The sequence below is a fragment of the Cervus canadensis genome, chromosome 28, assembly GCF_019320065.1.
Source record: "Cervus canadensis isolate Bull #8, Minnesota chromosome 28, ASM1932006v1, whole genome shotgun sequence".
NCBI lineage: Eukaryota > Metazoa > Chordata > Mammalia > Artiodactyla > Cervidae > Cervus > Cervus canadensis.
In genome coordinates this window covers 1,649,749-1,672,592 of record NC_057413.1, presented here as the reverse complement: position 1 = coordinate 1,672,592, position 22,844 = coordinate 1,649,749, and the positions used below count along the sequence as shown (strand labels likewise).

The window sequence follows — 22,844 nt, the reverse complement described above, 5'->3', positions numbered from 1 at the left end:
CCGATCTTTCTGGACCTCTCCTCGCGCTCGGCGTCCCGCCCCGGCATAAGCCCCGCCCACACGCCCTTCGCCCCGCCCCTGCCCTGTCCCGGTCCCTCGGAGCCGGGCCAGGTGGCTCCGCGCCGCGGCGGCTGAAGGGATGGCAGTTCTGGGAAGGGGGGCCGCCGTGTCCGCCCTTCCCGCCGCCTCCGCCCCTAGGCCCACCAAGGGTCAGAACACTCAGCCGTAAAAAGGATGAACGATCGGGGTGGGCGAATCTGCAGAGAATCACGCTGCATGAAAATCGCCAATCGTCCAGGGTTCCCCCGAACGATCACGTTTATGTAACATTCTTGAGATGAGATTCTAGAAGCGGGGAACAGGTTAGTGGTTGCCGGGTTTCTGGTGGCCGGGTGTGATTCTAAGAGGGACCTTGTGCTGATGGGAATGTGCGGTGTGTGGCGTTGTTCTGTGGTCTGGCCCGACGTTCTTATTGGGTAGGCTGGGGCTGAAGGGCACACAGGCAGCTTCAAGGCCAGGGAGACCCCCCGGAGGGCAGAGAGGCACTGAACTGGAGCCTGCAGACGTGTGGGGGAGGGCTGCTGGTGGGCACTTTAGGCCAGTTGTCTCTTTCCCCTCTTCCCAGCACTTTCTGGCCTGCACCACCTCATTTGTAGACACCCTGCCATTGGGACTCACTCGAGGACCCTCCCAAACTCTGCCTTGATTTCTGGTGTCCCGGGATGGCCCTTGGGGCTCTCCTGGTGGCTCAGATGGTAAAGAATCTGCTTGAAATGCAGGAGACCCAGGTTTGATCCCTGGGTCGGGAAGATACTCTGGAGATGTTCATGGCAACCCACTCCAGTATGCTTACCTGGAGAATGCCATGGACAGAAGGTCAATGGGGTTGCAAAGAGTTGGACACCACTGAGTGACTAACTCTTTCACCTTCAGGATGGGCCTAGAGGGCGAAGGCTGGTTCCCCTTCAAGCATAACTTTCCTGATGCAAACAGCTGCAGCTGCGGTTCCGACATCAGCGTCTGGGCGGTCTGTCCGAGGCTGCTGTCTTTCTTGGGTTCATGGTGAGGACACGGCCTCTCTATGCGTGACATGCCCTTGTGCCAGCAGTGGACAGGCCACCTTGTCTTGTGAGCCTGGGACGTGCTGGGGGCCTTTTTCATTTTAGAATGACCTTTAGCTGAGGGAAAAGTTGTACAGGCATTTCCAAATGCACCAGAACGTCCTCAAAGGTGAGATCTGGTTTAGTTTTCTTCCCTCTTTCTTGTCAGACTGAGATGATGTCCACAAATCATCTTTGAGTCACGTGAAGTGATTGCAACTAAGAAAGGCGGATGCAGGGACTCTGGGGTAACCTTCCAAGGAGGGTGACTGACGCTGTTGTCCCTTGGGAGGGGGGTTGTTCACGTCTTTGGTGCCCTGAGGTTGTGGTTGTTTATGCTGTCCTGTTCCACTCTTGCAACCTCATGAACTGTGTAGCCTGCCAGCCTCCTCTGGGATTTCCCAGGCAAGAATACTGGATTGGTTTGCCATTTCCTCCTCCAGGGGATCTTCCCAACCCAGGGATGGAACCTGCATCTCCCACTTGACAGGCAGATTCTTTACCACTGAGCCACCAGGATGCTGTGAGGACCAATGAGGAAGACAGCCAGACCGCCTGGTGGTGGGAAGACCCGGTGACTGTGGAGCCGCAGGCAACCAGCCCTGGAGACGTCTAGTCCCTGGCGTGGGGCTGGAAGTGCTGGGCCGGAAGGGAGACCAAGGTGCGACCCCGTCTCTGAAAACTCAGGTGCGGGGAGCTTCTGGGTCCAGCCCCGCTTTGATCCTAGTCCGCGACGCGGCAGCACCATCTGGCGGCCGCGCGCGGGAATCGCAGGTGAGGAGGGGACGTCGCCCTTCTGGCAAAGTCAGCTAGCCAGCCCTCGCCTGGGTCTTCAAGATGGTGAAAGCGCCAGCGGTGGATTGGACAGGGGCCCGTCTGGCGAAGAGAAATATGATTCCCTGCTAATCTCGCATTTACTGCAAACAAGAGATACCTACTGTGAGCCTAAGGAGGAGGCGGTGCTATTAAAACGAGATATGTAGATATAGCATCAACAGCAAGCATGACCTCTAAGGGTCATGAGTGGAGTGTTCATTTCACCCCTTGCAGTGGAGAAATAGGCTTAGGCTTTCCAGGCGGGGGAGGCAGTTAAGCCAGCTGCGTGCTTCTTTCCCCCAGCTGCCCCTTGTTTTGTGTTTCAGATGAAAATTAATATTGAGGGTTACCTTAAAACTATCGAAGTAGCTTGAACGTTTTCCCAGAGAAGTAGTTCCTTTTGGTTTTATTTAATGGCTTTTCTTTCCTCTACAAACAGCATCCACCTTCTTTTGGGAAACAAACTTCCAGAGAACTGAGGTTGTGTTTATAAATATATTTATCCACCTCTTGGTCTGGCCGCATTGGGTCTTTGCTGGGCATGTGGGATCTAAGTCTCCCACCAGGGACCAAACCCTGGCCCCCTGCATTGGGAATGTGGAATCCTATCCCCTGATCACCAGGGAAGTCCACCTATTTAATCTTTTCTTTTTTTAATGGTGGTAAAATCTGTGTAACAAAAGATCTGTCATTTCAACCATTGTAAATGGCATTAATTATATTCAGTGGCATTAATTACATTCATAGTGCTATGCAATGTCACTATTTTAATTTCTGAAAATTTTTCATCACCCCAAACAGAAACTCACTAATCCTTAAGCAGTAACTCCAAACTCCCCACTCCACCCAGGTTCTGTACTGATAATTCTTCTTTCTATGAATTTGCCTATTCTAGATATTTCATACAAGTGGAATCATACAACAGGGGGCCTTTTGTGTCTGGGTTTCCTCGCTTAGCATGTTTTCAAGGTTCATCCGTATCATAACATGTATCAGAACTTCATTCCTTTTTACTGCTGAATAATATTCCATTTTATGCTTATACCACACTTTATCCTTTCATATGTTGTTTTAATCTTTCACAGGTGGATGGACACTTGGGTCATTTGGCTGTTGTGAATAATGTTGAAGTAATTGTTGGTGCACAAGTGTCTGAGTCCCTTTTAAAAAATCTTTTGGGTGTATACCAAGGAGTGAAATCGCTGCGTCATATAGTAACTGTTTTGCTTTTTAAGGAACTGCCAAACTGGTTTTCACAGTGGTTGCATTGTTTTGGAGAAGGAAACGGCAATCCACTCCAGTATTCTTGCCTGGAGAATTCTGTGGACTGGCTACAGTCCATGAAGCCGAAGAGTGAGACATGAGCCTGAGAGACTAACACGCCACGTCCACTGTTTTACATCCCAATTGATTGCTCTGCATTCTCGTCAGCATTTGTTATGTTGCTTTTTTTTTTTTAGTTATTGTTTTAGCTGTCCTAATGTTTTTCCTGATGTCTCATTTTGGTTTTGTTCTGCATTACTGCATTTCCCTGGTGACTAATGATGTTCAGAATCTTTCCTTGGGCTCACTGGCCATTTGTTTACCTTTGATGAAATAGCTATACAAATCCCTTGTCCATTATTTAATTGGGTTGTTTGTCTATTTGTTGTTGAATACTAGGAATTCTTGATATATTCTGGATGTTATCAGATATATAATTTGCAAGTATTTTCTCCCATTCTGTAGGTTGCCTTTCACTTTTGCGGGGGGGTGGGGAGAGTCCTATTCCTCTAAAAGCAATTAACCAGAGTTTTTCTTAGTTCCCTCCTGTAGTTACTTCTAGCTTGCTGCTGAGTTCCCAAGGAAAAAGACTTGGAAGATGGTTTGGAGGCATTGTCTTTGCTCAGGGAACAGGCTGGCTGGCTGAGTCTTTTCAGGTCTCTTTGGACATTTCAGGGTGAGCAGATGTCTTGTGTTTTCAGGTGTCCCTTGTCTCCCTTTGAAGATCATCCAAACCCTGAAATCTCAAGAAGCAATCTAGTGGCTTTTCTCAAATGTAGCCAGAAGACATTGGCCCTGGTCAGTTTTGTTAGGAAATTAGCTATTATGATGATTTCCTTATAAAACCCCTGGTTTCTGAGAACTTTCACTTCCTGTGGTATTTTGGGAAGACCTGCTGCTTGTCGAGTCATGGATCTTGATTCCTTAAAAGCTATGGCTGGAATTCTAATGGCAACATGTCATGAACTGGCTTTTTCATTAATAAATTGTAAGTGGATAATGTCCCAACAAAATGGTGATCTAGAGACCAGATTCAAGTAAAAAACTCTGTGACTAAATAGGTTTTTGATGTTAAGTGGCCAGTCATGCCATGAATAACTGACTCATTAAAAAACGAGAATGCAGGCATTTCATATTTTAACTTATTTTAAATCATCGACTCAATGGACATGAGTTTGAGCAAACTCCAGGAGATAGTAAAGGATAGGGAAGCCTGGCGTGCTGCAGTCCATGGGATCGCAGAGTGGGGCATGACTGAGCAACTGAACAATTCAGCAGTTAGTTGACAACCAAATACTGACAAATTCAACATGCTTTTTGAAATTACTTTTGCATGTACTTGGACCCAAGCAAATCTTAAACTCCCTGTTTCTACCCCAAACCAATCAGAGTGTTTTTACATCTGTGGGAATAGAGATATTAGGTTCTCATGGTACACAGTGATCTATGGTGGGAGAAAATTTGATTAAAAATTAGAAGTAAAGGGTACTTTCAAGACTGTACCCCTGGAATTGCAAATATATTTAAGCAGAATTCGGTTCCATGACTTGTCTTCCTACTTCATGACTCCGTGATGAATGTTGGATGAGAGGATGTGAGTTGAGTAAGTCTCTGCTATTCAAGGACAAGCTAGAAGGGCACTTGATATTTCTGGGTAATGACCAGAAACAAGAACAGTGTGGGGTCGTGCCATTAGCACCAACACGGTGCTTACCTACTGCTCGCGGTGCGCTGCGGTCTTTATGTGGATTAGCTGACTTAGTCCCAGCAGCAGCACCATAATGCAGTGTTCTATTGTTAGTTCCATTTCACAGATGAGGAAACTGAGGCCCAAAGAGTCTAGTAAAGATGCAGAGCAGCCTGGCTCCAGAGCCCACCTTACACTCTGATAATGAATTAAAGATAAGTGTCCCCAGTGATAGGGCTGAAAGGGGGTGCAGGGACGTGGCAGGTTGTTCATTCCTCATAAGGTTAAAAAAAAGAACATAAGCCAAAACCTCGTTCCCTGTAACAGTAGAGTCTGTGTCTAAAGGAGCTGAGCACCGAAGGTGTGCTGAGACGTGCCGTTCTCCACCTGCTCAGCGCCGCAGACAGCAGCGAACAGCGGCGAGAACCGCGGGAAGACTTCCGCCACCTCCTGGGGCTGGAGCAGCCTGTGACCACGTGAACGTGACTCAGAGTGGCGCGTGTGCAGCACCCCCGTGCCTGCGTGCCTCGGGTCGGCCCGTAATTCAAGCTTGGGTCCCGGTGTCTCCTGCTCTCTTGATAATGTCCTTAGACGCATACAGTGTTTCAGTTTTGGTGAAATCCAATTTATCTATTTTTTTGTTTTTGTCTTGAACTTTTGGTATCATATCTAAGAGCCCATTGCCAAGTCCAAAGGTCCTGGACGTTTACTCCTACGTTTTCTTCTAAAAGTTTTATAGTTTAGTTCTTATAGTTAGGTTTTTGATCAATTTTGAGTTATTTTTGTAAGGGGAGAACTTCATCCTTGAGTGTGGAAATCCAGTTGTCCAGAATCACCTGCAGAGGAGAACATTCATCCCCCACTGAATGGAATCAGTTGACCATAGATGTTTTAGATGAGGTTTCATTTGTTTTCACAAAATGATCATGTGTTTTTTTTTTCTTCTTCATACTATTCATTTGATGTGTGACTGTGATACTTGCTTACACTGAGTCATCATTGTATTCTTGAACTAAGTCCCTCTTGGTCATGATGTATAATCCTTTTAATATCTTGTTGGATGCAATTTGCTAGTATCTTGCTGAGGCTTTTGCATCAATATTCATAAGGAATATTGTCCTATAATTTTATTTTCCCATGATGTCTATGTCTTGCTTTGGTATTGGCCTATGAGTTCACAAGTCCTCCCTCCTCTAATTTCTTGTAAAAATTTGAGAAGGGTTAGTGTGAGAATTCACCAATGGGCTACCTGGTCCTGGAATTTGTTGGGAGGTTTTCCTTTTTAAAAAAACTTAACATTAAAGTGAGATATTTGGTTTGTGGGGAGTCAGTGGGGGAACTTGAGGAGTTAAGAATTATGTATAATTTAATTCAGGCCCATACTACCTCAGAATGATGTAACAGTTTCTTAATTTATTTCCTGCGATAGACTTTCCCATATTCTGATCATTCCAAATATTATGGCAATTATGTTTTCTAAATCATTGCTTTTCCTTGTCACACAATACTCAAAAAGTGTGAATGTCTTCCTGTCACTTGTAGAATTATTAATAATTTTAAAAACTTCATGAATTTTAAACTGATAACTTATTAATTTAAATTAATAATTTTAAAAGTGTAAATAATTGTTGAACTATTAATCATTTCAAAAAATTTTAGCATTATATTCAATCTTCCTTTTGACTCTTTCTCACCTAGGCTCTAAATTAGCTGCTTCTCCTGCCCTTATGGGAACTGTGTTCCAGGGAGACTGGTTCATTCATTCTCACTTCCGTAACTACTTCTTTCTGGTTAAACCTGAAATAAGGAAGTGTTTAAGAGCAAAGCCCTACCAATTATAAGCCATGATCTTGAGCAGTCTCAAGACTGCTCAAAATAAAATATGTGTGCATTTTTAATTCATGTTGGGCTTTTTAAATAAAGAGGCTTTAAGTGGAGACTCTTATGCTGATGTTACATGTTCTGCCTCAGTGCAAATGTACTTTGCCTGTGTTTTTCCTTAGTGACCTTAGGAACAGAAGATAAGGAGCAGGCTCTGCTAATGCCTTTTGTTCCCAGGGAGAAGTGAAACACGTTGTGTAGTGTCTCCGACATTCATCTGATGGTGTGTCAGCAGTCTGAAAGTCCCGCTGGAGCCTCCTTCCTCTCCCTCCTTCCAGCGACCCCCGAGACTTGACCAGGTCACCCTCATCAGCTTCTCCTTCCAGGCCCCGTGCCCGAGGCACGGCCCTGCGCGCCACCTGCTGCCTTTCCTCTGAAGCATCACTGCGCGGATGCCCCGGACGCCCCGTACCCAGGGAGGAAACCTCCGCCCCCACCCCCTGCGCTGCTGCAGAGTCATCTTCCTGACGCCCCACTCCGCTGTGTGACCCCAGCACTCGGAATTCTCCGGGGACTCCTGCAGCCCGTCAGATAAGATGCACATGTGTAGGCCTGACAGACGAGGCCCTTCGTGGACGTCCGGCCCGGACGGCCTCGTGTCTGTGGCCCGGCAGGAGTAACTTGTGTGTCTCCCCGGTCACGTGCGCTGGTCTGGAAGTCCCTCCTCCCGTGGTCTTCTGGGCTCCTCCCCCTCTTCACATCTCCGCTGAAGGCCGTGGGTTTGGGACCCCCTCGCTGAGTCTCCAGCTAGGCTTCTTGCTGTGTCTACTCACACTGCCCCCCCCCCCCCCAGCGTCATCACAGCACTGTGGTTTAGTTGCTAAGTCACATCACACCGCGTCAAATGCCATTTATTTGCATGTCTGTGAGAGGAAAAACCTCAGTTCAGTCTTTCCCCAAATGGAGAAGAGCCCAGTTCCTCCCTCCCGGGTCTCTCTTCCTTATTCCTCACACAAAGCGCCTCCCTGCTGACTCTTCTGGTGACGAAACATGTGGGAGGCTTTCCCATTCCAGTCAGTTCTCACGACACCAGCTGGGCATCCTCGTTTAAGTCGATTGCGATGCTTCGTACCTGGAGACAGGGTCAGATCCCAGAGGCTAAGGGCTCAGTCCCGCAAGGCCGCTCCCTTGTCCCACAAGTGCCAGCCTGTCGCAGATGACCCAGAACTTCTGTCTAATATGACGACACATCAGAGGTTCCCACGACCCCCTCCTCAGGTTTGATTAACTTACTAGAATGGCTCCTAGAGCTCAGTGAAAGGCTGACTCATCTTTACCTATTGACTAAAGGACGTGATAAAGGACACTCACAAAGACCCACCCAGGGGGTCCTGAGAGCCTCTGTCCCCGTGGACTCAGGGTGTGACCCCTCCTCCTGAGGATGTGTCCGCCCACCTGGAAGCTCTCCAGGCCCCACACTATTCGGATTTTACGTACAGAGGCTTGATCAATTATTAACTCCATTTTCAGACCTCTCCCTTCTCAAGAGAATGGAGGGGTGAGGCTGAAGTTTCCAAGCTTCTCATCACGGCTTGGTCTTTCTGGGGAGCAGCCCTCAAATGGGAGCTCCACCCAGAGTCATCTCATGAGAACCGAAGACACTCTCATCACCCAGGAAATTACACGGGTTTCAGGAGCTCCGTGTCAGCATATGGGGTCAGAGACCAAATTCTAGAACAAAAGACACTCCCAGTTTCTTATCACTTAGAAGATTACCAGGGTTTCAGGGACTTTGTGCCAGGGGCTGGTGGCAGACACGAATCACATTTTTTTTCTACCATCTCACAATATCTATCTGGTATCCCGAGGCCGGGACTGTGTCTCCTACCATGACGTCCCCAGACCCCAGTGCAGCTCCTGGCCTGCAGCAGGTGCTTGATAGCGGGCTGTGGAAGAGGGCCTTCCTTGGGGGTCCAGTGGTGAAGAATCTGCCTTCCAATGCAGAGAACGCATGTTCAATCCCTGGCTGAGGAACTAAGATCCCACACACCTCAGGGGCAACCCTGCACACAGCAACGAAGACTCCATGCGGCTGAGTAAATAAATAAATGAAATGAAAAAGAATACAAGAGAAGTTCTGTAAGTTACACATTAAAAAAAAAAAAGTTTGTGGAATGAATGAAATAATCATCTCACCGGCTGGTGGTGTCACCGTGGCCGTTTCATGAACTCTGGGTGTTCAGGTAAAAAGTCGTTAACGCTGATGCGCAATCATCACGTCATCTGAGAATGCTCTGCAGAGGAGCCCCAGGCTTGGCCGGCCGCGTGGCCCAGACGGCTCACGGGAGGAGCGGTCCCAGGTCCGCGGGCAGGCCTCACGTTGCCTTTGGCGTCAGGCGGGCTCTGGAAGGGGGCCAATGTGTGCGCTGCAGGGACTTGGGGGCGAGGGGCGGGCGGCCCAGAGGCGGAAGGCAGAGCACTTCCCTCCCCCGCTGCGCTCTGTCCCCTCCTGATGAGGGGCTGGCGGGTGGGCGACCTAGGGCGGATGGACACTTAGAATGTGCTGAAACTGCTTGCTTTCTTTAGAAAGAAGGAAAATGTTCTGAGCACCCTCCCCAAGCAGGAGTAAGGAAAAGTGCGTATCTCGTGTCCCTTTTGGTTTTCGTCCGGAGGCCTGAGAAGCATTAATGGAGGGAAACCCTAGGTAAACCGCCAGGGGACCAGCAGGGGGCGCGCTCGCCCTGCAGCCCCCGCGGAGCCCCACAGGGGACGGGAGAGTCCCCTTCCCTCCCGCCAGGACTCGGCCCGGGCTCTGTTACGCAGCCCGCCCCGGCCGGGTCCCCTCTCTGAGAGCTGATCCTTCCCTTGCCGGGTGGGGACTTGCCTGTGGCCGCCACGGCAGAGAGCCTTAACTGCAATTCCCTGCTGACCCCGAATTGCATAAACCCAACTTCGCTGCAGAAACACCCGCGGTCTGTTTCCTTCAGGCTTGCATTTTGGAATGTAACCTCCGGCCCTTCGTGGGAAACCAGCACGTCTTCAAGGCCATCCCGCTCCCGGACCACTAGGGCTGGCCGAGAAGGCACCCTCCTAAACCTCCGAGGCCATGCCCTGCAGAGCAGGTCCACCCGCCAGGACGGCAGAGCTGGGCGGTCCTGGCGCGACACAGGCAGGACAGACCAGTGCAAGTCGGCCTCGAAGCAGCTGAGCCCTGCTTGCCACAGTTTTTGTTTGTTCCGTTTTGACAGCTTCGTTGCCACAGGGTCCAGTGAGGACTGTTCTGATCAAACCACTCGGTCTCTCTTGGCATTTGAGGAGGCAGTTCCTGGAGCTTCTCACGAAGATTGACCCAGCTCCCTTCTGTGACGCTGCGCAGTGGCGGGCCCGTCCCGGACAGCAGGCCCTGGCTCATCTTGCTCTTCATTTCTTGTGACGTGAGTCACCCAGGTGATTCCAGAGAAAGTGAGTGTCTCTAGATGAGAGAAGGAAAGAGAAAAAAGTAAGGGCGGGAAACTTCTATTCAGTTGTTGCACTATTTCTTAAAATTTTATGATCAGCAATGTTAAAAAATCTTGAGTAACAAGATTCCCTTAATTTAACTCAGATTTTAAGTGAGAGCATAACTGCAAAATAAATAACAACAGATGGTGATTGCAGCCATGAAATTAAAAGACGCTTACTCCTTGGAAGGAAAGTTATGACCAACCTAGATAGTATATTAAAAAGCAGAGACATTACTTTGCTAACAAAGGTCCACCTTGTCAAGGCTATGGTTTCTCCAGTGGTCATGTATGGATGTGAGAGTTGGACTGTGAAGAAAGCTGAGTGCCGAAGAATTGGTGCTTTTGAACTGTGGTGTTGGAGAAGATGCTTGAGAGTCCCTTGGACTGCAAGGACATCCAACCAGTCCATCCTAAAGGAGATCAGTCCTGGGTGTTCATCAGAAGGGCTGATGTTGAAGCTGAAACTCCAATACTTTGGCCACCTCATGCGAAGAGCTGACTCATTGGAAAAGACCCTGATGCTGGGAAAGATTGAGGGCAGGAGGAGAAGGGGAAGACAGAGGATGAGATTGTTGGATGGCATCATCAGCTCGATGGACATGGGTTTGGGTGGACTCCGGGAGTTGGTGATGGACAGGGAGGCCTGGCGTGCTGCAGTTCATGGGGTCGCAAAGAGTTGGGCACGACTGAGCGACTGAACTGAACTGAACTGAGACAACTGGATCCAGTAAAATGACTGAGACCCAGATTCTGAAGAACATCTTCCAGGTTTCAGGTGATTCAATCTTAGATGAAGCCCCTCTATGCCTCACAGACTTCACCTGTAGGGACCCGTCTTTCAGGTGCTGGGTTGACATGTACAGCTGCAAAGTACAAATTTCATCTGAGCCACTGGATTAAAGACCTAAAATAATAACAAATACTTACCAAGCTAGAAAAAGCAGCGTTACTTTGCTTCGCTCTTGTGAAAGTGGAAGTTACTCGGTCGTGTCTAACTCTTTGTGACTCCATGCATTGTAGCCAGCCAGGCTCCTCTGTCCATGGAATTCGCCAGGCCAGAATACTGGAGTGGGTAACCATTCCCTTCTCCAGGGGATCTTCCCAACCCAGGAATCAAATTGGGGTCTGCTGCATTGCAGGCAGATTCTTTACCAGCTAAGCTACCAGGGAACCCTTGCTCTTTTACTCTTGAGAAAATAATCATTTTCCGGTTTAGATATTCCTAATATTTTACAGTTGCTTCTGATTGTCACCATTCAGAAAGCAAGTGACACGCTCATCTCCATTCTGTCCTTAGGACACAACCTTCCTTCCAGTTCCTGTGGCTCCGGCCAGCACGCTCCCTCTCCCTCCTCCCTCTCCCTCCTCCCTCTCCGTCCTCCCTCTCCCCTCCCACTGACTCTGGGGCTTGTCAGGGCAGTGTTGGTCTGTGGTGAGGAGCAGCCCCTCACCCTCCTACCTCTCCGCTTCCTCCTCAATCAGCAGTGGAGAGTGCCGGCCCCTTGTGGACATTATGGTCCGGCTTCCACCTGCCTTTCTCCTCCTCACTCTTCCTGGCTAGGTGCGCTTTTTGTTTTTTAAGTGCTGATCAGCTCAGCTGATAAAGAATCCGCCTGCAATGTGGGAGACCTGGCTTCAATCCCTGGGTTGGCAAGATTCCCCTGGAGAAGGGAAAGGCTACCCACTCCAGCATTCTGGCCTGCAGGATTCTATACATGAACCATACAGTCCATGGGGTTGCAGAGCCGGACACGACTGAGTGACTTTCACTCTCACCCCGCCGTGGCCCCAGCTTCTGTCCTCAGCTGTGACTCTTTGACACACAGACGCGGCTGGGCCGGTGAATCCCGCATGTGGCTCCCAGCACCTACGTCCCATACCCTGCTCTCTTCCTGCTTGTCTACTGGACACCTTCTCCTAATGCTCCTCAGACAACATGAGTCCTCTTGGACAGGAGATGCGCGCTTGATCCCTGGGTCGGGAAGTTCCGCTGGTGCAGGAAATGAAAGTCCTGTGAGTGGATTTTCAGTCCATGGTGGGCTACAGTCCATGGCGTCTCAAGGAGGCGGACACGACTGACGACTAAGCACAGCAATTCTGCACTAGAGCCCTGACGCTCCCCTTCCCCGCAGGCTCCTCTCAGTTAACACGTCACAACGAGCACAGGTACCTGAGCTAGACTAGTAAGTGGCACCTGCATCTCCAGTCCTTCCCTGGCCCCTTGCCCCCAGTCCACCTGGTCCTCACATCCTGTGATGCCCGCCGTCTCATCAGCTCTGGGCAGCACCCCGTCACTGCGGCGCTGCCCAGGCTCAGGCCCGCCAGGCTGTGCCCTGGTCCCCGGAGCCGCGTCCTCAGGGCCCCTGGGGCCTGTCCCGCTGCACCCAGTCCCTCCACAGGGCCGGGGCTGGAGTCAGAACGGACACGGGAGGGAGGGGGGGAGGAAACAGATGAAAGCAGGAATCATGTCACTCGTCCAGTCTGAAGCTCACAATGGTTCCCCATGCTGTGGTTCAGCACTCAGTCGTGTCCGACTCTTTGCGACCCCGTGGACTGCAGCCGCCAGGCCTCCCTGTCCATCATCGTCTCCCGGAGCTTGCTCAAACTCATGTCCATGGAGTCAATGATGCCTTCCAACCATCTCATCCTCTGTCCTCGCCTCCTCCTCCGTCCTCGCCTCCTCCTCCGGCCTCCAGTCTTTCCCAGCATCAGGGTCTTTTCCAATGAGTCAGCTCTTCACATCATGTGACTAAGGTATTAGAGTTTTAGCTTCAGCATCAGTCCTTCCAGTGAACACTCAGGACTGATCTCCTTTGGGATGCACTGGTTGAAACCTTAGCTGCCTCTTTTTCTCCAGTACCAGCGGCAGGATGGAAGGTCACCCGGCACGCATCATGACGTGGTCTGAAGGCCTCCTTCTCCTGAACAGGAACTGTCTGCTCATCGCTGACCCCGGGGGCAACTGAACATGCTCAGTGAGTGTGGACGGCAAGCACTAGAACTAGGTCAGAGCACAGACCCTCCAACGCAGACGCAGTGGTTCGCGGACGGACGTCTCCCGTCTCGGTCCACGGCCCTCCCCTCTTCTGCTGGTTTCTGGAGGGCTCAGGTTCGGGGGTCTCTGAGGCCTGCTCCCCCTCCCTGTGGCTGCTGTAGCCCCTGCTTCGCTCTGTTCTCAGGGGGAGGCCACTGCAGAGGAGACAGGGAAGGCCCGCTCATCCTTCCAGGCCCGGAGCAGACAGCGCTCTCCCCGAGGGCCTGGACGGGGCGGGCGGAGGGCGGGCCCAGAGAGCAGGCAGCCGTGCTCCCTGACAGCATGACCACCGAGCGCCCGCCTCTGATGGTGGCTGCAGCTCCGAGAAGGCGCGGGACACGAGACCACACAGGCACACACACACACACACAGGCGGTCTCCATCAGCCCTTTATTTGTGGACCTTTGCCAAGGTCACTGGGGTTTCAGCTCTTCCAGACATCGGGGAGAGCGGTGAGGAGCACCGGGGCGCCTCCAGCACCCCGTCACGGTGAGCAGAAACGGCCGCAGAACAGGATGGCCCCTGTCTTGCCGTGCTGGATGAAGAAGAGGAAGGGCCGGTCGGCATGGAACCGGTATACGACCCTCAGGCATTTCAGCATGATCCTGGCCTCTGTGGTGGCCGCGGCCTCCGTGCCCTCCTCGGTGACCTCCACAGAGGACTTGTGCACGACCTTGGACAGGTGCAAGCCTCGCCCGGATGACATCCCACTGAAGTTGGTGCAGGCCTCGTAGAAAGCGTCGGTCATGCCCAGTTTCCGGAGGACCCCCTCCATGTCGTAACTCTCCTCCAACGTGAACCGGGGCAGGAACACCTCCACCTCCTCCTCGGCCATCACATCTGGCTTCGTCCAGGCGATGAATTTCTCGTAGGTCAGGGCCTTCTCCACCTGGAGGAGAAGGTAGAAGATCTCAGGGTCTGCAGCAGCGCTGCCCCAGGGACTGTCCGCTGTGACCCACACTCTGCGCCCTGCGGGCCCGGGGCGGCCTGCCGGCTGCACACGATTTCCCGGAGCCCAGTGACCGGCAGGGATCCGGATGAGAGCCCGGGCCCCGGGGCCGAGGATGCCCGGTTACCGTGTTCAAGTCGGTGCTTTCACTGGGCAGCAGGATGACCATGTTCAGCTCTTGGCCGATGTATGGAAGCACCAGGATCTGGGTGCTTATCTCTCCAATGTAAGTCATTTTAAAGGTGGACTTCGTGAACATCATTGGCACATGTTTCTGCAAGTTCTATAAAGGAAATGGATAAACCTTAAGTGGAAACGAGACCCATGGACACGCTAGATGACTCATCAGAGCCGGCCACCTGGGCACACACACTCTGTCTTGTCTTCCAGACCCACCCCAGCTCCGCGTCGTCAGCTATCTGCTCGGCTCCAGCTCCCACCCCCGGGTTCCCAGCTCTCAGGCCTCAGGCTTCTCTTCTCCTGCTGACCCAGGAGGGCTCCGCACGGACATTCCCAGCAGGACCTCTCCCCGGCTCCTGCCTACCTGACATCTGCATCTGGACGCAAAGGAGCCTCGTGTCGGCTTCCACACTGGCGGCTCGGTTCCCCCCACACCTGCTCCATCTATACTTTCCCATCTCTGCTCATGGTGACACCACTCCTCCCCAGTCAACCCTGCAGTGTCCTGGGCCCCTGTCCCTCCCACCCCACAGCTGACCCATGAACAAACCATGTTGGCTCTTCTTTAAAGACATCAGGGCTTCCCTGGTGGCTCGGGGTAAATAATCCACCTCCAATGCAGGAGACACAGGCTCCACCCCTGGTCTGGGAAGACCCCACAGCCCTGGGGCTCTAAGCCCTCAGGCCACAGCTACTGAGCCTGGGCTGAGAGCCCGGGACCGCAGCTCCTGAGGTCACGGGCCTGGAGCCCGAGCTCAGCCCCAAGAGAAGCGCCAGCAGGAGGAGCCCCAGCACGGAGCCCAGAGGGCCTCCGCCACAGCAGCTGCAGGAGAGGCTGCTGCCAGGAGAGCCGGCACGGCCGAGAATCAACACATGCAATTAATGAACATACAATACAGTCTGACTTGTGCTTCCTACCCCGCCACGCTCAGCCCAGCCTGGGTCATCAGGAAAACTTCCAAGTAACCTCCCTGGTCCTGCACCCGGGCCCGAGGGGCTCTGGGAGATCAGCCACTGGGAGAGGCCCCGCGCTCTGCGAGAGCTCAGAGGAGGGACACAGGAACCAGGAACCCGGGCTGGGGAGACCGCTAGGAGGCTTCTGGACGGCCCTGCAGAGAAAGGCGTCTGTGCTGGTAGCTACTGACGGGATGGGGACGGACGTTAGGATCCAGCCCACGGAGCTTCATAGCCACGGTCTCGAGTTTGACCCGGATCTCGGGAGTTCTAGGAGGCCCAGAGACCTGGAAGCTGCCCTGGGGGATGTGTGATACAAGACGGAACACCCACGGCATGGACCGCCACTAAGGATACAGTAGAGGAGGAGCAGGGGGAGAGGAAGCCAGGGTTTGCCCGGATCCACATCTCGGACACGACGGCCACAAGAGGCACAGGTTCCTTGAGGTCAGCCTGCTTGCACGCTCCATAAACCAAGGGGACCCCAGGGACCGTTTCCAAGAACCTCCTTCAATTCATGAAACATTCTTGTTCACCTCGCTGACATGGAATGGCCTTTCCACGGTGTGCTGTTTGTTAAACTGTTTAGCCCAGTTTCCTTTGAAGTAGATGGCATTCACGAGAACCAGACGAGTCATGGGGTCAACTGAATTTGCAGCGAGCAAGTCTCTAATTTTACCTGCAAAGCAGAATTAAAGAGCCAGTGAGCTAGCAGGGTTCCCTGGGGGAGGTGCTGGGCACAGTATTTACTGGCCCGTCCCCTGGAGGAGTCAGGCACTGACCAGAGGGCTCACTGTCCCCCAGACAACCATGGACAGCGAGTTGTCTGTTCACTCGCTAAGCTGTGTTCGACTCTCTGTGACCCCATGGACTGCAGCCCACCAGGCTCCTGCGTCCATCGGATTCCCCGGGGAAGTAAGTATACTGGAGCAGGTTGCCATTTCCTTCTCCAGGGATCTTTCTCACCCAGGGATCCAACCCGCCTCTCCTGCATTGGCAGGTGGATTGTTTACCATTGGACCCACCAGGGAAACCCGTACAGGCAGCCTGGCCCCTAAAGCAAAATCAGCGACCAAAACCTTAAAATCTCTGCTCAGCAAGAACCCAAGAGTTGCATAAAACACATAAAATGAACAAAAAATAAGGGCAGGATAATTCACAGTGACAGAAAAAGGAATGTTCGGTCTACAACGTGAGGGGACTGTCCTGAAGGGGAGAGGTCGAAGCCAGTGTGGCGAGCACGAGAACGAAGAACCGCAGGTGGACCGGGGCTTGACCGAGTGTCCTGCAGTGATGCTCAGCGACCCGCAGAGCGTGAGCTCCGCTGGACAGGCAGGGGGTGGAGCCCGCGTCCAGAGTTTCCCTTCCGCCCTTTGTGAGAAGGCAGACTATATGAACATTACTGCACCAGCGAAAAATCAAAGTGTGTTTGCTCTGGAAGAGGTGCACCAAATACTGCTGCTGCTGCTAAGTCGCTTCAGTCTTGTCCGACTCTGTGCGACCCCGTAGACGGCAGACCACCAGGCTCCCCTGTCCCTGGGATTCTCCAGGCAAGAACACTGGAGTTGGTTGCCATTTCGTTCTCCAATGCATGCAAGTGAAAAGTGAAAGTGGTCGTTCAGTCGTGTCCGACTTTTATTGACCCCATAAACTGCAGCACACGAGGCTCCTCCGTCCATGGGATTTTCCAGGCAAGAGTACTGGAGTGGGTGCAAGTGCCTTCTCCGAAATACTGATGAGGAGGGGGGAAAGCTAGAGAAATTGATTACTGATTATATTTCAGGAGTGGATTTTGAAAGTTTACAGTTCTTTACAGAAAAAAGCCATTCCTATTTGCATTTGATGGTCTTGGGAAGGAACTGATGGATAATAAGACTGATTCAAATACTATGCCAACAGAAGTACTGACATGTCCTCACCTTCTGTCTTTTCAGCTACCCAGGTGTTTATGTGCTTCACGGACTCCTTCATAGCTCTGACAAAGTCCAGGTCTTCCATTTCTGCTTGGTAGAATATGCGGCAGGCATCTTTGAAATACTAGGAGAGACGGAGTGACAGAATCACATGGCTACAGAAACAGACCACGCCAACAGCTTACTTCTTCACGGCGCCAAACCTCAACACTGATCATTTGACGGTTTCTTGTGGAATGTACAAAGGATGTGAGGAATTAACCTTCAATCCGGTTTCTCAGTTTTCAGCTACATCGAATAAATGACAGTAAAACCACAGGCTTCCCAGGTGGCACAGTGGTAAAGAATCTGCCTGCCAATGTTGGAGACGAGGGTTTGATCTCTGAGTGGGGAAGATCCCCTGGAGAAGGAAATGGCAACCCACTCCAGTGTTCTTGCCTGGACAATCCCATGGACAGAGGAGCCTGGTGGGCTACAGTCCATGGGGTTGCAAAGAGTCAGACACAACTTAGCCACTAAACAGCAACACAACCACTGAGGAGAGGCCCTGTGGCAACAGTGCCGGCAGCACAAGTTCCGGGCTTCACTCCCGGGTGACCCTGGCAAGGTTGCTGCGTCTCTCTGGCTTCCCTGCCCCCTGGAAGCAAGGACGCAGCAGTAGCTGCGTCTCAGAGGCGCTCTGAGGACCAGGAGAAGCTGGCTCTGTCTGATGTCACGTGGCTGAGCTCTCCGCACACCGTGGACCCTCTATCTCCTGGTCCAGGTGCCTCATTTCATAGAACGCTCACATCATTCAGGCTCTGCCGGCCTACTGCTCCACTTCTTCATCGGGGCTTTGGAGAAAGATGGCAGTCTCTCAGTCTAAGGCAATAGTCAGGAAGCAAAGTGGTCACCTACAAGCCGATACCTCATCAGACCCTTGGTGATTTCAAGAGCTTTTAAACACATCTGAAAAGAAGTCCCTGCTTCTCAAATTACTGCTTAGTAAGTAATGACCAGTCAAAAAGCAAACTAAAGGAATATCTAATTATACACTGCGATTGGTATTGAATTATTGGAATCCTCGATCACTGTGAAATAACCAACAAATATTTCTCATCTTTTGATTTTACACTTCATATCAAAATAACGTTTTAGATATCAATGCTTTTCTTCAAATATCCACCAGAAAGAAAGGAAGTGAAGGAAAATTAGCCAGTTCTTTGTGTTTACTGGAAGTTTTGCTTTTCTGCACATCTAAGGCTCATACAAAGATGACTCTAAACTAGCAAGTAGCTAAGACTGATAAAAACAAGTAAACCCGGTGGTAAGGAAAACGCACACCGTGCTGCAAAGCCTTACGGATGTTTGACCTCATGCTGACGACATGCACTTTACACCACCTGTTTAGAAACTGTTAATTTAGAGCCTGAAACAAGTGTGAAAAATAAGGGAAAAAAAACCATATAACAGAATAGGATCATTATCCTAAACATAAAAAGAATTCATTAACGAAAAAAAAGACACAAATCCCCAAGGAAAACTATACAAAGGACATATCATAGGCAATTTTCAGAAAAGATATAAATGTTCGTTCAACGTGAAAAGCTGCTCAGTCTCATGAACAATCAGAATGTTAAAGGCTCAGCACCCACAGCGCTGAGCAGAGGGTGGACGTGCGGACCTGCTACCCTTCCTGAGGACGACGGGAAGGGCTGCAGCCATCAGGACGGGAATGAGGCAGAATTCACTGAGATCTGAGAGCCTCCCTCTGTCCCTTCCTTCTGAAGTCCATCTGGAGTAGCAGGCACGCACAGGACAGATCCACACACACACGGTCCCTGCTGGCTCGGCCCGGGCTGGGCCCCACCCCACGCCCACCCAGGGGGCTGGCGGCTGCATCTCAGTACAGCCACCCTGAGGACGCTGCCCACCACCGTGGGAAAGGGTGAGGCGGACACACGCTGTTGCTGAGGCTGAAGCTCCCACACTGTGGCCGCCTGATGCCAAGAGCCGACTCATTGGAAAAGACCCTGATGCTGGGAAAGATGAAGGCAAAAGGAGAAGGGGACGAGAGAAGATGAGATGGTTGGGTGGCATCACCAACTCAATGGACATGAGTCTGAGCAAACTCTGGAACACAGTAGAGGACAGAGGAGCCTGGCCTGCTGCAGTCCACGGGGTCAGAAAGAGTCGGACACGGCTCAGCGACTGAATGGCAACAGACACACATGTCGTGAGATGGAAAGACTTTCTCTATGCACAGGGGACAAGCCCTTATACTGGGCATGGGAGGCCAGGGAGTGGAAGAGAGTTTGGCAGGACTCTGGCTTTGTCTGCATTTTTATATAATAAGAACACACTCACAGATTACTTGAGCTGTGTATGAAAAAAATTTAAAAATCATGAAAGCACTGCAACTAGATTGAATTAGAGTAAAAAAGACAAAAACTTAAAAAAAAATTCCGCACATGAAAAGATAATCAAATTATTTACATGTGTGAAAAAAATTGAGCAAGTCTCACAATGCAGAGAAACTTCCATCATGTGAAAAACAACATCAGAAATATTCTATTTGATCACTTCTTTGTTTTGGCAAACTCATCTGCAACTGTGCTATGATCCGTGTTAGTTCTCTGACAATCATCTCATCGAAGCTTCACGAACATGTGAACAATTCTATCACATGTGAACAATGCCTTCTCTTAAGGGCAATGACTGAACAGTTCCAGGAAGCGAGAGGTCGTGAATGGAGTCCCACACCCCACCCACCATGTGGGTCTCAGCCCATAGGGCCTCAGCTGCACCACAAGGCCCAGCTCCTGCTTCCACATGACCTCAGTCTCTATCTGCTTTGGGAAAACGACAGTATGACTTACAGAGAGGAAATCATAAGTGTTCCCTCCAAAAAGCCTGGTGGCGGTTCTGAGCAAGTACTGTGTGCAGGTCCTATTAACTTCACAGAGAAGTTTCTGGAAACTCTTGTGGACATCTACACCTCTGCAACCTCTGGTTCTTAGAGAAAGGGTCTGAAATAAAAAACAGATAAAAACACACAAGTGCAGTACGCATTGACTACAGGAAATAGACACCACCCTGAAGTCAGCCTAGGAACCGAACTGACACTCCCTGCAGCTTAAAGCAAGACTCACCCAAATAAAGGCACAAGGCCTCTGGGAGCCCCCCCAGCCTGCCTCCCGTGGGGGTCAGACAGTGACGGCTGGCACAGAAGTGCCCCTCGGCGAGCCCAGTGCCCTGTGCTCGCGGTCTGCCTGCAGACAGGTCCGGGGGACAGGCCTCCTGTCTCTGCACAAACAGGCCACGGCTTTGGGTCTGGACTGGCGTCGGGACGGGCTCCAACCAGCGGGACACAGGAGAAGTGGCTCTTCTGGGCCTGGGCCTTCGTAAAGGCCTGGCAACTCCATGTTCGCTGTCTTGCCCCTTTGCCAGGGTGCAGAGATGCCCAGCCATCCTGCTGGGGCCTCGTGACAATGTGGGAGAGCGGTCACACAGAGGAGAGCTCCTCGCGGGATTGGGGCCACTCCTGGATCACAGGAGCCCAGCGGGCACCGTGCGGCCAGGACGCAGAGGTTGAGGCCCGGTCCCGGTCATTCCTGGTCAAGGGCAGTTTGACGGGAGCCACAGAGAGAAGGTCCAGACAACCAAGGGCTGAGGCCCCGGGGCACCACTGCTGGAGGAGAGGAGCTTGGGCAGGAGCCCTGGAGAGACTCCCATCCAGGGCGGGAAGGCCGGCCCTCCCCCCAGAATCAGAACCTGCACAGGAGGTGCCCAGAGAGAGGGCGGCCCCTTCAGAGCCTGGGAAGCGGGAGGGGAGTCAGTGACGAGCACCAGAGGGGACTGCTCCCTTTTCAGGCAGAACTTAAAGGGAACACGTGCGTCTCCCGGTGGCGCAGTGGTAAATGATCCACCTGCCGGTGCAGGAGACTCAAGACCTGCGGGTTCGATCCCTGGGCCGGGAAGATCCCCTGGAGGAGGACATGGCAACCCACGCCCGTGTTCTCTCTGGAGAATCCCATGGACAGAGGAGCCTGGAGGGCCAGAGTCCACGGGTCACAAAGCGCTGGTCACGACTGAGCGTGAGCTCCCCCGTATTTGCGTCCTAACACTTGCTGGGTGGAGAGTGCAAATGCTTCTCACTCCCAGGCTCTCCAGCTGGCAGAGGACCCTGAAAGTGATGGCCTTAGGGCAGAGGTCAAACTCAAGGTCCAGGCTCAAGGAGGGGGATCAGGACTCTGGTAAACCTGGAGACCCTCTGGACCCCAGGCCCTGGGAGGGGTAAGGGCACCCCCATGAGGGAGGGCTGTGACCCCCACGGGGCAGAGGTCAGCGCCCCGCCACCACTGTGGCCCAGGAGCTGACGTCCACACCCTGTGCAGCCCGCCTGGGGCTGGCTCTGGGCGTCTCGGCAGGACGGGCCTCGGCCAGCAGGGCCTTAGGCAGCGGGTCGGAGCAGAAGCTCGATGAACGCTTGCTCATTCAAGCCTGTCCTGCTGGAATCGGGTGCTGCGCAGTCAGGAGCCCCAGGCCACCAGCCAGAGAGACACTGGACGGCAGGCCCAGGAATGGGCAGATGGGGAGCGAGGCCTGTCTGTCAAGCAAGGCCTCTGGGTTTCGGATCGTGGACTCCGGCACACTGGCCAAAGAAACAGCGACTGCCGCCACCCAGAACCGGCTTCCCGAATGTACCTGGGACATCTGGGCTGCGGTGTTGCCCCTGGCCCCCACGAGGACCATGGTCAGGGCAGAGGAGATGCTTAGGGGTGCGATAAGCACATTTTTCAAGTTGTCCTCACCCAGCTTTTTCAGAAGGGTCAAGGCAAATGTGCCGTTTGCTTCTGACAGCGCATCCATGGTGTCGAGTCTGAAAGGATGGATTTTTAAAACCAGTATCACGTAAATTCAGGCCACAGGTCGACCGCATCTCATCTGCTCTTAAATGTTGTGAGCACTGACGCTCTGCTTCGACGAGCAAACAGGTACACGCACAAAACTCGTTTTCCTCGGGGGGCTCAGACCCCCCTGTCGGGTTCTAACACGTAAACACGGCTGAGATCAGTGGTGATACAGAGAGGATGCTGGGCCTGGGAGGGTTGGGAAAGAGCTGTTGGCTTTTGCTCCCATTTCTAGATTGTTTTTGAGGCCTATAGGTATGAGGTTATAACAAGAATCACTCAAAATGATCAATCCAAACAGTTACACAAGTTGAATATTTTGTAAAGAGAGAGAAAGACCCCACTTAGCATAACCTGAAGCCTTGAGAGAAAAGACAAGTAAAGCCCGTACAAAGAAGCATGAAAGCCTCAAACACAACCCCCCCGACGCCAGGTCTCCTCCTCTGGGACCTCCGCCTGTGCTGAAGCCCAAATCCAGGGCCCCGTGCCCAGGCCCTTGCTGATCAGGCCCAGGCCCTGTCACCCGGTTCGGGACAAGGGCCTTGGGATGCGCCCACATCCACCTGCAGGGACCGGCCTCGGAGGTCACACCCCCGCCACAGAGGGCGTCTGGTCCAGAACAGGACACTGTGGGGAGGGGCGGGGGTGCGTGAGCGTTCAGGGCCCTTATCTGTGTGGCGGGAAGGGATGAGAGCTGAGAGACCCCAGGTCTTCACCAGAAAGCCGCGTCCG

At 52.2% G+C, this 22,844-nt stretch overlaps 1 protein-coding gene, 1 long non-coding RNA gene and 1 pseudogene across 2 annotated transcripts; 1 reads left to right on the top strand and 2 right to left on the bottom strand.

Moving 5' to 3' along the window:
* The first annotated feature begins 110 nt into the window (after positions 1-110).
* Positions 111-6,803, top strand: LOC122430096. The gene is made up of 3 exons (XR_006266229.1): positions 111-362; positions 1,544-3,855; positions 5,194-6,803. It is a non-coding gene; the product is annotated as an uncharacterized LOC122430096 (long non-coding RNA).
* Positions 6,804-13,599: 6,796 nt separating this feature from the next.
* LOC122429577 (serpin B6-like) lies at positions 13,600-14,921 on the bottom strand. Its single transcript, XM_043450019.1, has 3 exons — positions 14,904-14,921; positions 14,301-14,456; positions 13,600-14,113 (listed from the first exon to the last, which is right to left on the bottom strand). Exons 1-3 carry the CDS (start codon positions 14,904-14,906, stop codon positions 13,709-13,711), a joined length of 564 nt encoding a protein of 187 aa, XP_043305954.1. The 5' UTR covers positions 14,907-14,921; the 3' UTR covers positions 13,600-13,708.
* Positions 14,922-17,237: 2,316 nt separating this feature from the next.
* Positions 17,238-22,270, bottom strand: LOC122429578 (annotated as a pseudogene).
* Positions 22,271-22,844: the final 574 nt, after the last annotated feature.

Coding starts and splice junctions, on each gene's coding strand:
- LOC122429577 (XM_043450019.1), bottom strand. Junction 14,114..14,300: donor AAAGCACCGACTTGAACACG/GTAACCGGGCAT, acceptor CTTCTCCTCCAG/GTGGAGAAGGCCCTGACCTA.